Here is a 14,018-nt window from a genome sequence, read left to right on the forward strand (position 1 = left end):
TCCTGGAACTTGCTCTGTAGACCAGGCTGGCCTTGAACTCAGAATAATCCCCCTGCCTCTGCCTCCTAGTGCTGGGGTTAAATGTGTGCACCACCACAGCTCCACCCCTTTCTTCTTTTTTTAAATTACAAAATTTGACAGATGTGGCTTTCTGCCTGCATTTATGCTGTTGAACAAGATCTTCCCTGGTACCCACAGAGTCCAGAAGACAAGTTTAGATTGACTAGGACTGGAGTTACAGCCAATTGTGAGCTGCCTGTCCCTTATCTTCTGTCTTGCCTTCCTCTCTGCCTTCTCCCCTTGTCTCTCTCAAATGTGGGCAAGGCCATACCCCTGCACCCAGCATAGCAATTTCACATGTAAGCCCAGGCCTGGTGACCTAACCAAAAGGCATGGGACAAACTCACCTTGGCCATCCCTTCCTCTAGGTTGGGCATTTGCCAGCTGGGCTCAGATGCATGCAGATGGATTGCCCGTGTGCTCCAACTCAACCCTTGCCTCTGAAAACAGGGCATGAGCTTCAAAGACTTGGGAGACAGGGGCTGTGGCTGCTAGGTGAAGGCCTGTGGCATACAGCCTGCAGACTACAGGAGCTGGGGTGAGTGTTTTGCTTAGGAGGAGGGCAACAGGAGTAGCATGGGGATGCTAACAGAGTCATGCACCATTACATACTGGCTGCTTAAGTAGAAATTTTAAGACCAGCCTTAGCTTTATAGCTACTATCTGTCCAGTGTGGGATATGGGAGATGCTATTTCAAAAAACAGCACAGAATACAACGATGGTTATTTTCATTCTAAAGGCAGGAAACACATAAACATAACTGAGCCAGGGTGTTATGGCTGGAGCCTTTAATCCCAGCACTCGAGAGGCAGAGGCAGGAGGACCTCTGGGAGTTCCATACCAGCCAGGTCTACATAGCAAGCTTCAGGACAGGCAACAAATGTTGCAAAGAGAAACCCTGTCTCAAAATACCAAAAAAAGGAAATATGGTATCTCAAGTTCCTGCTCCTGCCACCATGCTAACCACTTGCTTCCATAACTCCACACATAAGCGGAGATAGAAAAGAATCTCCCATCCTACAAAAAGCAACACCCCATTAGACAAACATACACATACATACACACACACACACACACACACACACACACACACACACACACACACGTGACACACCATGGGGGTGTTTAGAAGCTGCTTGGGGAATAAGCATTTATTAATTTGGGAATTTTCTTTTAATCTATGGGTATATGCATCTGGGCTTGCAGTGTGCACAGAGGCCAGAAGATGGTATCAGATGCCCGGGAGTGTCAGGTACAGGATGTTGTGAAACACTAAACCAAACTTGGCTCCTCTAGAAGAGCAGTCTTAACCACTGAGCCATATCTCCAGCTCTTGCTATTGGGATGTTAGGTTTCTGTTATCTGTTACTATACTGGCTATACTCTCAGACTTACTCTGATTCACAACAGTGCTGCTCAGTTTAACTTTAGTTCCTGTACTTTTGCTTTTTTCCCCCTCAAGGATGGGTTTCCCTGTGGCTTTGGAGACTGTCCAGGAACTACCTCTTGTAGACCAAGCTGGTCTCCAACTCACAGCGATCCTCCTGCCTCTGCCTCCTGAGTGCTGGGATTAAAAGGCATGGGCCACCATTGCTTGGATTTTGCTTTATTTTTTATAAATATTTATTTATTATGTACACAGTATTCTGCACACCAGAGGAGGGCACCAAATATTTTTATAGATGGTTGTGAGGCACTCTGTGGTGGTTGGGAATTGAACTCAGGACCTCTGGAACAGCAGCCAGTGCTCCAACCTCTGAGCCCTCTCTTGTTCTTTTAAATGAAACCAGTCTCAGCTGGCATCTGGGAGTTCTGAGTTTGTTATTTACCCACTGGACATGCCTTCCACACCATGCTATCTGCCTCTGAAAATGAGAATACAACTGGGAGTTTCCTGTGGTTTTTATTTACTAATATCTAAAGACACTCAAGATTGGTGCCCAGAGTGTTTGGGAACATGTTTGATCCCAGCACATGGAAGGCATAGGCAGGTAGATCTCTAAAAACTCCACACCAGCCAAGGCTGTTGCCAACACCACCCTGCCTAAGTCACCTACACTTGACCAATCCTGAACAGCCAAGGTGAATACCACCCTTCTTGCCGCTGTTTCCTTTAAAAAGCCATAACAACTGAGGAATGCATTTGTATCAGTGAGTCAGCTCCTTGGTGGTCTCTTTTTGTGATCTCACGAACATGGCATAACAATCCCACACCAGCCAAGGCAGCAGAGAGACCCTGTCTCCAACAAGCAAAGTGAACATTGGGAGTAAGGAGGCTGGAGAGGTGGCTCTGTGGTTAGGGCACTTGTTACTCTGGCAGAGGTCCCAGTTACCAGATACCTCTCTTTGGCTCACAACCTGTTCCAGGGGCTCCATCTCCAACTCCAGGATATCAAATCACCCCTGGTGACCTCCATTGGAACTGCAATATGAGGTTCAGTCATGCATGTGTGCAAAATATTCATCCAAATACAAACTAAAGGGCTGGAGAGCTGCCTTAGCAGGTTAAAGCATCTACTGCCAAGCTTGATGACAGGCTTCACCATCAGAACCCTGGTAGGTGGAAAGGAAAGCATCTACAGGTTGATCTTGGGTCTCCAAAGAACACCATAGGGAACAGTATTAAGAGCAAAAGCACAAACAAAACCACTAGCTGGATCCCAGCTTCACAGGAAGCTGAAGTAAGAGTATTCATAGGTCAGTCTCCCACAAGATTTTTGGTCAGAATCATTGTTTCATTTTTTTGCAGTTTCCTGCTTGGTGTCCGTTGAAGCTTGTCTCTTGCATATAGGCTTGTGGTGGCAATATGCAAATTGTCTGAGTGATAGCTGTGCCCAAAACAGTGACATGACCTTTGTCCAGGGCATGGTGCTGTTCTGAGCAGTCTGTTCTCTTCCTCTTGTAAGACCACCGATCCTGTTTCCTTCAGGCCCCACCCTTATAATCTGATTTAACCCTGGTGAGTTCCTTAGGCGCTGCAAGCCCAAGTACAGTGGGTTGCAATGGGCACTGGAACTTTAATGTATGTTTTAGGAGAACACATTTCAGCTTCTGGCATCACAGAATACACATTCTCATGAGCTTAGCCTGGGGTTTCATCTCGCTAATAAAGTCACCCAAGTGTGAAGCTGAGCAGTATTAGCCAGGGAACACCAAAGTGCTTAGTATCTGGCATTTATCAGTTAATCATGGTGTGTCTAAAGGTGATTTTAAAGACAGTTTCTTATCCTTTCTTTTGCAGGTGCTAACTTTGGGTCCCTTCTTGGAATAGGAGGAAGAGCCATTCTCCAATTTTCAGAACTATGGAGAGACTAAAGAGAACCGATTTAAATAAGTTGAACTCTCTTCTGGCCTCTCCCCTTTCGAGACAGCACCACTTCACCCTGTGAGGAGCCTGAAGAATTAGACCAGTCACTATGAATGTGACCACCTTGTGTTCCTTCACAAGTCCAGCTGTGAAGAGACTTCTAGGTTGGAAACAGGGTGATGAAGAAGAAAAATGGGCAGAGAAAGCTGTGGACGTGTTGGTGAAAAAATTGAAGAAAAAGAAAGGGGCCATGGAAGAGTTGGAGAAGGCCCTGAGCTGCCCGGGACAGCCAAGTAACTGTGTCACCATTCCCTGCTCCCTGGATGGCAGGCTGCAAGTGTCCCACCGGAAGGGATTGCCTCATGTCATTTATTGCCGAGTGTGGCGCTGGCCAGACCTCCAGAGCCACCATGAACTGAAGCCTCTGGATTGCTGTGAGTTTCCTTTCAGTTCCAAGCAGAAGGAGGTGTGCATCAGCCCCTATCACTATAAGCGCGTGGAGAGCCCTGGTGAGTGGTGTGGACTGTGTGTGCACCGTGAAGGCTCTAGAGATCAGAGCAATACCACCTTTCTCTTGTGGGGTGTAATTCCAAAATATCATGGGGAAGTTTTGTTTGTATTCATTTATGCGTGTGCAAAAGAGCACAGGAACTCTATATACTCAGCTTTCGCTCATTGTAACAAGTATCTGTAACAATCACTTTATAAAGAGGAAGGTTTACTTTACTTCATGACTTTGTAATTATCAGCCCTTCATCCCATTGGCTCCGGTTGCCACAGTGTGTCATTCAGGCTGGTTTTGTTGATGGATTGGTTCACCTAGCTGATGATTTCTGAGGGTCCCCAAGTATGGATGGTGTCAGATTTGGGTGGCCTCCCTCCCTGCTCCTGCTCCTGGGATGGCCAGGTGACTTTTCTCTCACAGGAACTTCAGACCTCAGGGGTAGACTGCAAATTTCCAGCTCAACCATCCAATATTATGTTGGTCTCCAAAGGCCTTTTGTATTTTTGCGGAATATATACGTCATGTAAAAGTAAAGACTAGGGAATAATTTGCAAAGGCTTTTGTGTCCACTGCCTGTTTTAAGAAAGAGAGGATATAAACTAAACCTTTTTCATTTGTCTGTCTGTTTTCTTTCTGTTTCCAGTGCTTCCTCCCGTGCTGGTTCCGAGGTACAGTGAGTACAACCCTCAGCACAGCCTTCTGGCACAGTTCCGTAACTTGGGACAGAATGAGCCTCACATGCCACCGAACGCCACGTTTCCAGATTCCTTCAGGCAGCCCAGCACCCACCCGTTTCCCCACTCGTCCAATAGCAGCTACCCCAACTCCCCAGGCAGTAGCAGCAGCAGCAGCACCTACCCTCACTCCCGCACCAGCTCAGACCCAGGCAGCCCTTTCCAGATGCCAGGTAGGAGGGGGCATTCGGGGACGCTGCCTGCCTTGGGGAGGTGGGTGGGGGTGGCCTGTGGGGCGCGGGCACAGTGGGTGGAACCCTGAGCACATCCTGGTGAACCAGTGCTTGGAGAATATCAATGTAGGGAGGGGAGTTGTACATACAGCTGGAGAAGAGGATGGCTTGTTTGAGTCCTGGTAAGTTTTGAAACTGCTGCATCCTTCTTTGAGTGGCACAATTGTTACAGTCTCTGCTCTCCATAAAAAGAAAGGGGGAAAATGTCATGTTACACACACTGCTGCTCTGAGAAGCGGCTTCGGCGAGCTTTTCCAACATTGAAGAACCCTTGTTATCAATGCAGCCGCAGAAGAGCTAATTACTGGGGTATCCGCACGACCCATTTAATTAGATTCATTTTGCCAGTGATGTAATTCCAAAAAGTATGTTAATATGCTTTTAACAGCAAGGAAATGCAACAGAAGTGATGGAGAACATTGCTTGTTTAACTTAGCAAAGACAAAAACCAGGTATTTTCCTGCTTGTTTAACTTAGCAAAGAAGAAAACCAGTTATTTTCCTGTTTTAGTCATAACTGATGGTGTAATAGTGACTAATTAGAGGATTACACTTTTCAGATTACAGGTTAGTAAACAAGCATCTCAAATATTAGTGCCAGAGCTCTTGCCAGTCGACATCAAGAGGGGCACGATAAATAAAAGACCATCATGAAATGCATGGATATTTTTGTGAGGGAAAATGATGGGACAGGATGTTTATAGAGCCACTTAAGGTGCTTTACATTAAATTTTACTTCAGCATCCATGTTGTACCTTCAGAAATTAAAACATGATACATGCTTTATTGCTCCCTCCGTTCCCAACTATATGTAAAATGAAAATGTTTACCTAAAGTTATCCTCTGACCCCTGCATAAAAGTGCACACACATGCATCTGTGTACCCTTGAGCAGGCCTAATCATACGCAAAAGCTCTCAGCGCAGAGGAGAGTCTGTGCCTGAAGCATGTAATTTTTCCTTTCAAACTTTGTAGCTGACATATCCCCAACTGCTTACCAGCCTCCTGAAGACGCCATGGCCCAGGATGGCTCTCAGCCAATGGACACGAATATGATGGCACCTGCACTGCCCTCCGAGATCAACAGAGGAGGTAAAATGTGTTGTCAGAGTGTTGTCTGTATGTCCTGTCCAAATGTTACTTTTACTCATTTAGACCTTAAAAAGGTAGCTGTTTGAGAAACATGGAAAAAACGTTTTGTTGTTGTTTTAATCCTAATGGAAAGAATTCTCTAGAGCCCATCTTTTTACTTAAACTCTGTCACAGTCCAATATGAGATCTCAGAATTGAATATGGATGTCTCAGATTCTCACTGGTCTCTGAAAAGGCAGTAAGCAGTGCTCTGCCATTTTGTGTTACATAGTTAGGTGAAGTGAGTTTCCAGCATTGGTGGTTAGAAAACTGTCAGTCACCTCTAAAGACAATCGGTATGTTGACCAGTGTTGAATAATCAGCCAAGATTTATTAGTTATGGAAAAATAAACAAGCATATCTGTGTCCTCAGCATGCTAATTTGCTTTCACCTTCAATAAATGAGTAATATATATTATCATATATACATTAATATACATATATGCACATATATCAAATAACTGTTTAAAATGCATCTGTCTATGATTTGTTACCAATAAATGTGGGTTTGTATCGCTGTTTCACATACCTGTATACACAGGAGGTTGTTAAAAATCTCTGTGCTTACAGAGATAGTCGGAGGAAATGATTGAGTCCTGTTTTACATAACAAATACGTCTGTTATTTATATGCTCATGTGTTTTCCCGTCTTCAGTAATGAAAAACTTGAGACCCATGCTGTCAGACCTATCTTTAAGTTGGCCTCGAGGAAAAGGCCATCCACTGTAGTTCAAAGCAGACTCCCATGGGTGATCACACTAGAATCCACACAGCTGGTCTCCCAACAGTTGCTGTGGTGTCAGAAAAGACACACATATGCCACATCTGCTTTATGGCCTTATCTGAAACAAGTAATGGTATTTGTTTCCTTCTTTCTGTGCTTCATCACCAAAAAGGTTAAAGGAAAATATTTTACCCCCTTTGCCCTCAAAGAACTTGCAAGCAGAACTGAAGCTCATGTTCCCTCCATAGGTGGGGGATAGGTGCAGCTGGTGTCCAACAGCAGTCCTATTTAGGGCCCCTCCTGTTCCTGTGCCACTTGCTTTCTCATTGGTCACTGTATTTCTTGTAGGTAGTGTGCCAGCAGGAGTGATTTCAATTATCTCTGTATGTCAATGAGCAAGTTATAAGTCATTTGTATTCAGCAAGTGCTGTTGCCCTGCTTGCTGAGCTGGTATATTGGATCTCTGCCAGTTCCCCAATGAAAGGAGAATGCTGCCCTTAGTAAGAAGTCCATTGGATCTCACAGAAATGACCCATGTGATCCTCGGAGTTGCCCCTCCCTGTCTTCGTTCCACCGTGCTCAGCCAGTTTTACAATGGGGTTTCTGGTTGGGGTGCTCCAGGTGTAACTGTGAGCAAATTTCTTTCCTTTTTCAGATGTTCAAGCTGTTGTTTATGAGGAACCAATGCACTGGTGCTCTATTGTGTACTATGAGCTCAACAACCGCGTGGGTGATACATTCCAGGCCTCCTCCACAAGTGTGTTGGTGGATGGTTACACTGATCCTTCCAACAATAAGAACCGCTTGTGCCTTGGGCTGCTCTCCAACATTAACCGGAACTCCACAATAGAAAACACCAGGCGACATATTGGAAAAGGTGCGTGTCCCTTTACTCATCCTGCAAACGTTCATCTTTTCTTCCTCTAGAAGTGACCCCATCATTCTTGTGGCAAATGCCAAATGTTCAGATGCTGCTGTTTGAAGTATCTTTCTAATTCATATTATCTAGAAATTGTTCCAATCATTGATCTTAGTGGTTTTCCCACTCCCATGCTGTTGATAGGTGCCAGCTGACATTGCTGGGTTATTGTGGTGCACTACGCTGTTCTACATTTTGTTAGAAGTGAAATATCTTTTAAAACAATTCTTACATTTATTTATTCAATGTTTGTGTGTGCATGCGTGTATGTGTGTGTAAGTACCTTGGTCAGAGGACAGCTTGTGGAAGTCAGTTCTCTCCTTCTGCCATGTGGATACTAGGAATCAAACTCAAGTCATCAGGCTTGGTGGCAAGCACCTCTACCCACTGAACCATCTCAACATCCCACATATCTTTCATAGGTGATTTAACTATTTACTAGTGTTAGATTAAAGCAGTTCTATAACATTTATATGTATTTATTATATGATTAAGTCAATGAGCGCATGTGTGGGGAGTGCTCAGAGCTTAGCTTTCCCTGTGGAGTAAGGAACAGGCAATCAAGAAGGGGTGTGGCATTCCTTGGAAGTGTCAGTGTAAAATCATAATTTAATGACATGACGTGTGTTTATATGCTCTTGTGCTCTTGTGTCTGTATGGGAGCCTATCTATATACCCTCTGAATATGAATGTAGTTTCTACCGTGTCTGCTGAGAAGGCAAAGATACAAAGTAGCAATAAGCACATCTAGTGTCCAGATCATTGCTCCAGATATCTATCCTCACTGAGGCAAACCGGCTGCCTCCAAATCTGTGATGAGCTGCACCTGGTACAGCTTTGTTAGTTTCTGAACACAAAGGTTATCACAATCATAACATAGTTAGCTAGATGGCTGTCACAATGGCTATGTGAGTGGCCAAATTTGACTCTGCCCGGGTGCCTTTGAGCCTATGACTGACATGGTGTATCCTCTCACAGGTGTCCACCTGTACTATGTTGGAGGAGAAGTGTATGCCGAATGCCTGAGTGACAGCAGCATATTTGTGCAGAGTCGGCACTGCAACTACCATCATGGGTTTCATCCCACCACTGTCTGCAAGATCCCCAGTGGGTGTAGCGTGAAAATTTTCAACAACCAAGAGTTTGCTCAGATACTGGCACAGTCTGTGAACCATGGTTTTGAGACCGTGTATGAACTCACCAAAATGTGCACTATTCGAATGAGTTTCGTGAAGGTGAGCAGTACCCGCCCATCTCATTTAGGCCTGACCCCTGCCTCACCCCTGCTATTTACAATATGTATACCTGTGCCTTCCTGGTATATATTCCTATCAGTGCCCAGCAAGAGCACCATTGTCCAAGAGGTTGTCATGGGAACTTAGAATATAGTCCTCTCCTCCCACCATGCAGGTCCCAGAGATGGAACTCAGGTCTCCAGGCTTGGTGACAGGCACCTTTATCTCCCCCTGCCTCCCAGTCACCATGCAGTTTATTCTGGGTCAAGCTAAGGGTTTAGTAGAGTCCAGGCTGGAGCATGTCTTATTCCAGAAGCAGGCAGCCTAGTCAGTCTGTCTGTCTCAGCAGTCCTTACGGCTCATATCAGCCTGGGGAGGGACAGCCTAGTGAATCTTGTCAGTTTCAGTAAAGGTTTTATGATGTCTGCTTCCTGAGTTTTAAGGTCTTTGCCTAGAGGGTGGAGTGTTTCACCTCCCCTTAAAACATTCAGCAATTCTGGAGCTTCCCTATAAGACAGAAGGTTTTATCTTTGAAGATATTGCTACACAACATGTGTAAAAGGTGAGAGAATACCAACTTCACAGATTTGTTCTCTGAGCTCCACATGCACACTGTGGTGTTCATAAACACACATTCATGCAACAACAACTAAAAGCTGGGTGCAGTGCTGTGTGTAGTCCCAGCATGGGAGACAGATAGGATCCCTTAGGCTTGCTGGCCGCCAGTCTAGCCTGATTGACAAAAGCCCAGGTGCAGCAAGAGAACTCATCTCAGAAAATACAGTGCAGTGTGATTGAAGAAGACAGCCAGTGTAGACCCCTGTACTCTCCAGGCATGGACACACAGATAAAGGGGCAAGGGATTGTTCAGTTAAAGGTGTAGGACTCTTACAGTGATCCTGGGTTCAGTCCCAGCATCCAGCTGAAGTGGATCACGACAGCCTGTAACTCTACCTCCAGGATCCATCATCTTCTGAAATCCACAGATACCACACATTCATAGGTAAATCCATTCTCAAACACGTACGTATTTGCACAATTTTTAAATAAAATATTAAAAAATAAAGCCAGTTTGATAATACATGCCTTTTATTCCAGTGCTCAGAAATCAGACAGGTAAGCTCTGAGTTTGAGGCCAGTTGGGTCTACATAGGGAGTTTAGGCCAGCCAGGGCTACCCATTAAGAGTATGTCTTAAAAGTATAAGTAAGTAAAGTGTTAACATAACATTAATGTAGTGGGAAATAAATATTTAATAAATAAATATCTTGGTTTTTTTTTTTGTTTTGTGGTTTTTTTTTTGTTTGTTTGAGACAGGGTTTCTCTGTGGCTTTGGAGGCTGTCCTGGAACTAGCTCTTGAAGACCACAATGGTCCCGAACTCACAGAGATTCCCCCTGCCTGTGCTTTCTGAGTGCTGGGATTTAACCCGTTCACTTCCACCTCCTGGCTAAAATATCTTTACTCAAACAACTACTGAATGTATTTTAAATTTGTAATTATCCAAGACTAATAATATCTATTTATTTATTTGAAAAAAGGTCTCATTCTGTACCCTGACTGGCCTGGAACTCACAGAGATCTGCCTGCCCCTGCTTCCTGAATGCTGGGATTTTAGGCATGTGCCACTATACCAGACTAAATAGGTGATCCTGGGGTCCTTGGGTAGACTTTTGGTGGACAACATCAATCCCCAAAAATTACCCATGCTTTTGCAGTATGTTTGTTTTCTTGTGGGACATAGCCATGAGTACAAACATAATTATGTGAAATGATCATATGATTTTTTACTTGGTAGAGTGACTCAATGAGATAGAGAGTTAAATGACACCAGTGTGCTTTCTTTTTCCTAGGGTTGGGGAGCCAAGTACCACAGGCAGGATGTTACTAGCACCCCTGCTGGATTGAGATACATCTGCATGGCCCTCTCCAGTGGCTGGATAAAGTTCTTACCCAGATGGGTTCACCCCACAATCGTATTTCCTCAGTGTCTTAAAGGGCCTCTGGCTTCTGTCTCTTGCAAACTGTTGAACCTTGCATGTACTTGAAGGATGGATATGTCAGACGGGTGAAAACCTGACAAGGGAGCCTTCATAATATTTGACCTCTGTGACCAACTGTTGGATTGAGAAATTAACAAACATTGGTAACATGATGTTGATATCAAGAATCTGTTTAGTTTACATTGTGACATTCTGTTGTATGATTAACTAAAATGTTGACTTTTAGCAGGACTTTTGTGTATAGTTTTAAAGGAGATGTCCAGGCCAGGGACAAATTATCTATCAGAAGAAGAACAATCCTGAGCAGTCCTTTTGTTGGGAGTGTTTGACAGAGTGTTACGCTAATAGTCTTTGAAGTGAGCACTTCATCAGGTTCCAAGCCCACACTGAATCATCTTTTGATGGGTTTTCATAATGTTTTAAAACTATTTGTTTAGTTTGTTTGTTTTATAGGAAAATCTTTATGACATACACAGGATTCTTTCTAAAACTGTATGCTGACTGTAGTGCTGTCTGAATTATGTCAGGTTTTGCTCCTTGCTAACTATGTATACAGAATATTTGGTGGTTAAGAATAGTCTAAATGGCGAGTGGATCTAGAATGTATTTGTCGGTTGGGTGGGGGAAAGGAAATGACAACCGGAAATGTGCACTATGCCTTACTGTTCAGTTTGTTGTCTTAAATGAGCAAGCTGGTGTCTGCATTTGCTGTGTTTCAGTTTTTTAGAGTTTTATCTGATTCTTTCCCTTTCTTTTCTTTTATCTCATCTGCTCTACTCTGCAATAAAGCAGCTAGTTAATTCCTGTAACTGTGAGAACAAATGAATAATTCCTTTTATTTGCAAATCAATTGGCTTTGTGTTTAGTGCCCAGCATATGAAAGGCTTTCATTCAATGAGCAGTTTTTATGGAGTTTACAATACAGACATAGGCTTTAATTTCCAAATGAAATGTTTGCCAAACCTAGTAACTTTGTTCATTATTCACAGGTTTAAAGAAGATCCCTATTGGACTCCATTTCAAACATTTTTATTTTGTTTTGGTTTGTTTCTTATGGTTTGGTTTTGTTTTCTTTTGTTATTTTTTTCTATTCTCCTTTGCTATTATACATTTAGTACCTTTATTCCATCACTATAGGGTTTTCAGTACTGGAAAATTTTAAATAAACCTGTCATTATAGCTTCATTTGATTAAAAATGTGGCATTTTCTTTTTTTTGCTTGTTAAAATTTGGGATCGGTAAGATGTGGTCTTTGAGTGATCTTTACAGATACAAAAAGCTCAGTTGGTAAAGTGGGGACATAGAACCTGACTTTCTAAAAGAGCAGATTGATCTAAAGTCAGGAGAAAGGAAACATAAGGCTGAGAAAAACTAAGGGAAAGCAATGAGGGAGGGCATGTACCATGGTGCAACTGTATAGGTTACAGGATAGCTAATGGAGCTGGCCCCTCTCCCTGATGTGAGTTACATCAAACAGGTCCTCCAGCTTGGCAGCAAACCCGTTACCCACTGAGCCTCTCAGAAGCCCAGAAGTGTGTGAGCTTTTTATTCAAGGGGCTTCCACAGTGTAGTAACTGACGGATGACCTTACTCAAGTGGAAGCATAGTTTCCCAATCTGAAGGGTACTCATAGGGGAATGTAGCCAGGGCAGACCAAAACTGAATGCACAGGAGAAAGTTACTTTGGGCAGTTTTACTGGGATTGGATGATCCCCCCTTTCTCACCAAGGGAATTTAAAAAAAAATTTTTGAAAAAGAAACAATTTGAGGTCATTATGTTTTTGAGCCACACAAATACCACTGTTTCACTTCATATTTTCTCCTGGACTTGGTGCACAACCCCAAAATTTAAGGGTCTACTGCCCCCACCAATTGAAATCCACTTTAAAAGAAAAGAATGTCTTGCTTCCCTCCCACTGAAACTACAAAATGTATCCCCAGAAACAGTGATCCTCCAAGAAACATCAATGGCAAGCAGAGGAAGCTTGGGCCTGGAGACCTTCACTGTTACAGTTCCCTGTCCATCCTTGCTACTTGCTAGACCACTTGGCTTCTGTGGACCTCTCCATGCACATTGACTGAGTGGAGATGGCAGCATCACACATTTGAGCTGGGATCATTCAGCTAAATTTATGAATTCCCTAGAAATGTGTCACAAATTCAGAAGCCACCTTTCTTGAACCCTCTGTAGTCTGTGTTTTCCATTGGCTGAGATCGTTCAGTGTGACTGTGTCCAGGATCAGTAAGATAGTTCTTTGTTGTTGTTTTTTCAATTACTAAAACTGGACTGGGAAGAGGCCCAGCAGGTAAAGGATGAGTGTGACTATGAGAGTTTACACCCTACAGCCCACGTAAGTGTGGGTGGGTATGGCAGCCTGCCTGCAATTACAGCCTGAGAATTTAGACAGGATTCCCCTAAGCATTTTGACTGTGGAGACTAGCTATATCCATAAGCTCTAGATTTGATTGAGAGACCCTGCCTCAAAGAATAAGGTAAAAGAACCATCAAAACCGATTCCTGACATCAACCTTGGGCCTCCACATGCATGTGCACACACACACACACACACACACACACACACACACACACACACCCTTGAAAATGACAAATGGGAATAAATAAAGTTACCATTAAGAATGATTTATAACTGGAGATTGAAAAAAAGCTAAGGTCAAGTTTTCTCCTTTCTTGGTGGAAACTGCCTTTGCTGTTATTGAGTTCCTTTGATCGGCCTTGAAGATGTGCTACATAAAACACAAAGATCATACCATCCATTGAGACCTACTAGATGGAGACCCTGGGGTATGCAGTGTGGTGTATAAAAAAGGCCTTTTGTACTTAAGATCAGGTATATGGAATTCTCTTAAAATCTTATTGAAAAAACATTCTCATCTGCCAAAGGAGGTCAATGAACAAATCTTTCTGGAATGTTTTGTTAAAGGAATTAGAAAAATCAAAGCAATGATTTTTCTAGCTAGAGAAGGAGAAAACAAATGAAGCTCAAGAAAATGACAAAGATGATGTGGGCTGTTTTTTTTGAGACCCAAAGCCAGGATGATTAGAAGTGTAGAGCCCTGGCCCTACCACCTCTAGCGTTTGACAGAACTGAAGCTCCAGCCCTGGCCTCGTCAGCAGTTTCCCTATGTTTCCAGCACATGTTCCCTCATCT

At 43.5% G+C, this 14,018-nt stretch overlaps 1 protein-coding gene across 1 annotated transcript; it reads left to right on the plus strand.

The window, feature by feature from the left end:
- The first annotated feature begins 3,477 nt into the window (after positions 1–3,477).
- Positions 3,478–10,841, plus strand: LOC100756412 (mothers against decapentaplegic homolog 1). Its single transcript, XM_035453581.1, is given in 7 exon segments — positions 3,478–3,877; positions 4,517–4,780; positions 5,814–5,930; positions 7,349–7,570; positions 8,591–8,847; positions 10,699–10,735; positions 10,738–10,841. Coding segments are annotated over 7 exon segments (1,401 nt in total).
- Positions 10,842–14,018: the final 3,177 nt, after the last annotated feature.

The sequence above is a fragment of the Cricetulus griseus genome, unplaced genomic scaffold (assembly GCF_003668045.3).
Source record: "Cricetulus griseus strain 17A/GY unplaced genomic scaffold, alternate assembly CriGri-PICRH-1.0 unplaced_scaffold_1, whole genome shotgun sequence".
In the NCBI taxonomy this organism is placed as follows: domain Eukaryota; kingdom Metazoa; phylum Chordata; class Mammalia; order Rodentia; family Cricetidae; genus Cricetulus; species Cricetulus griseus.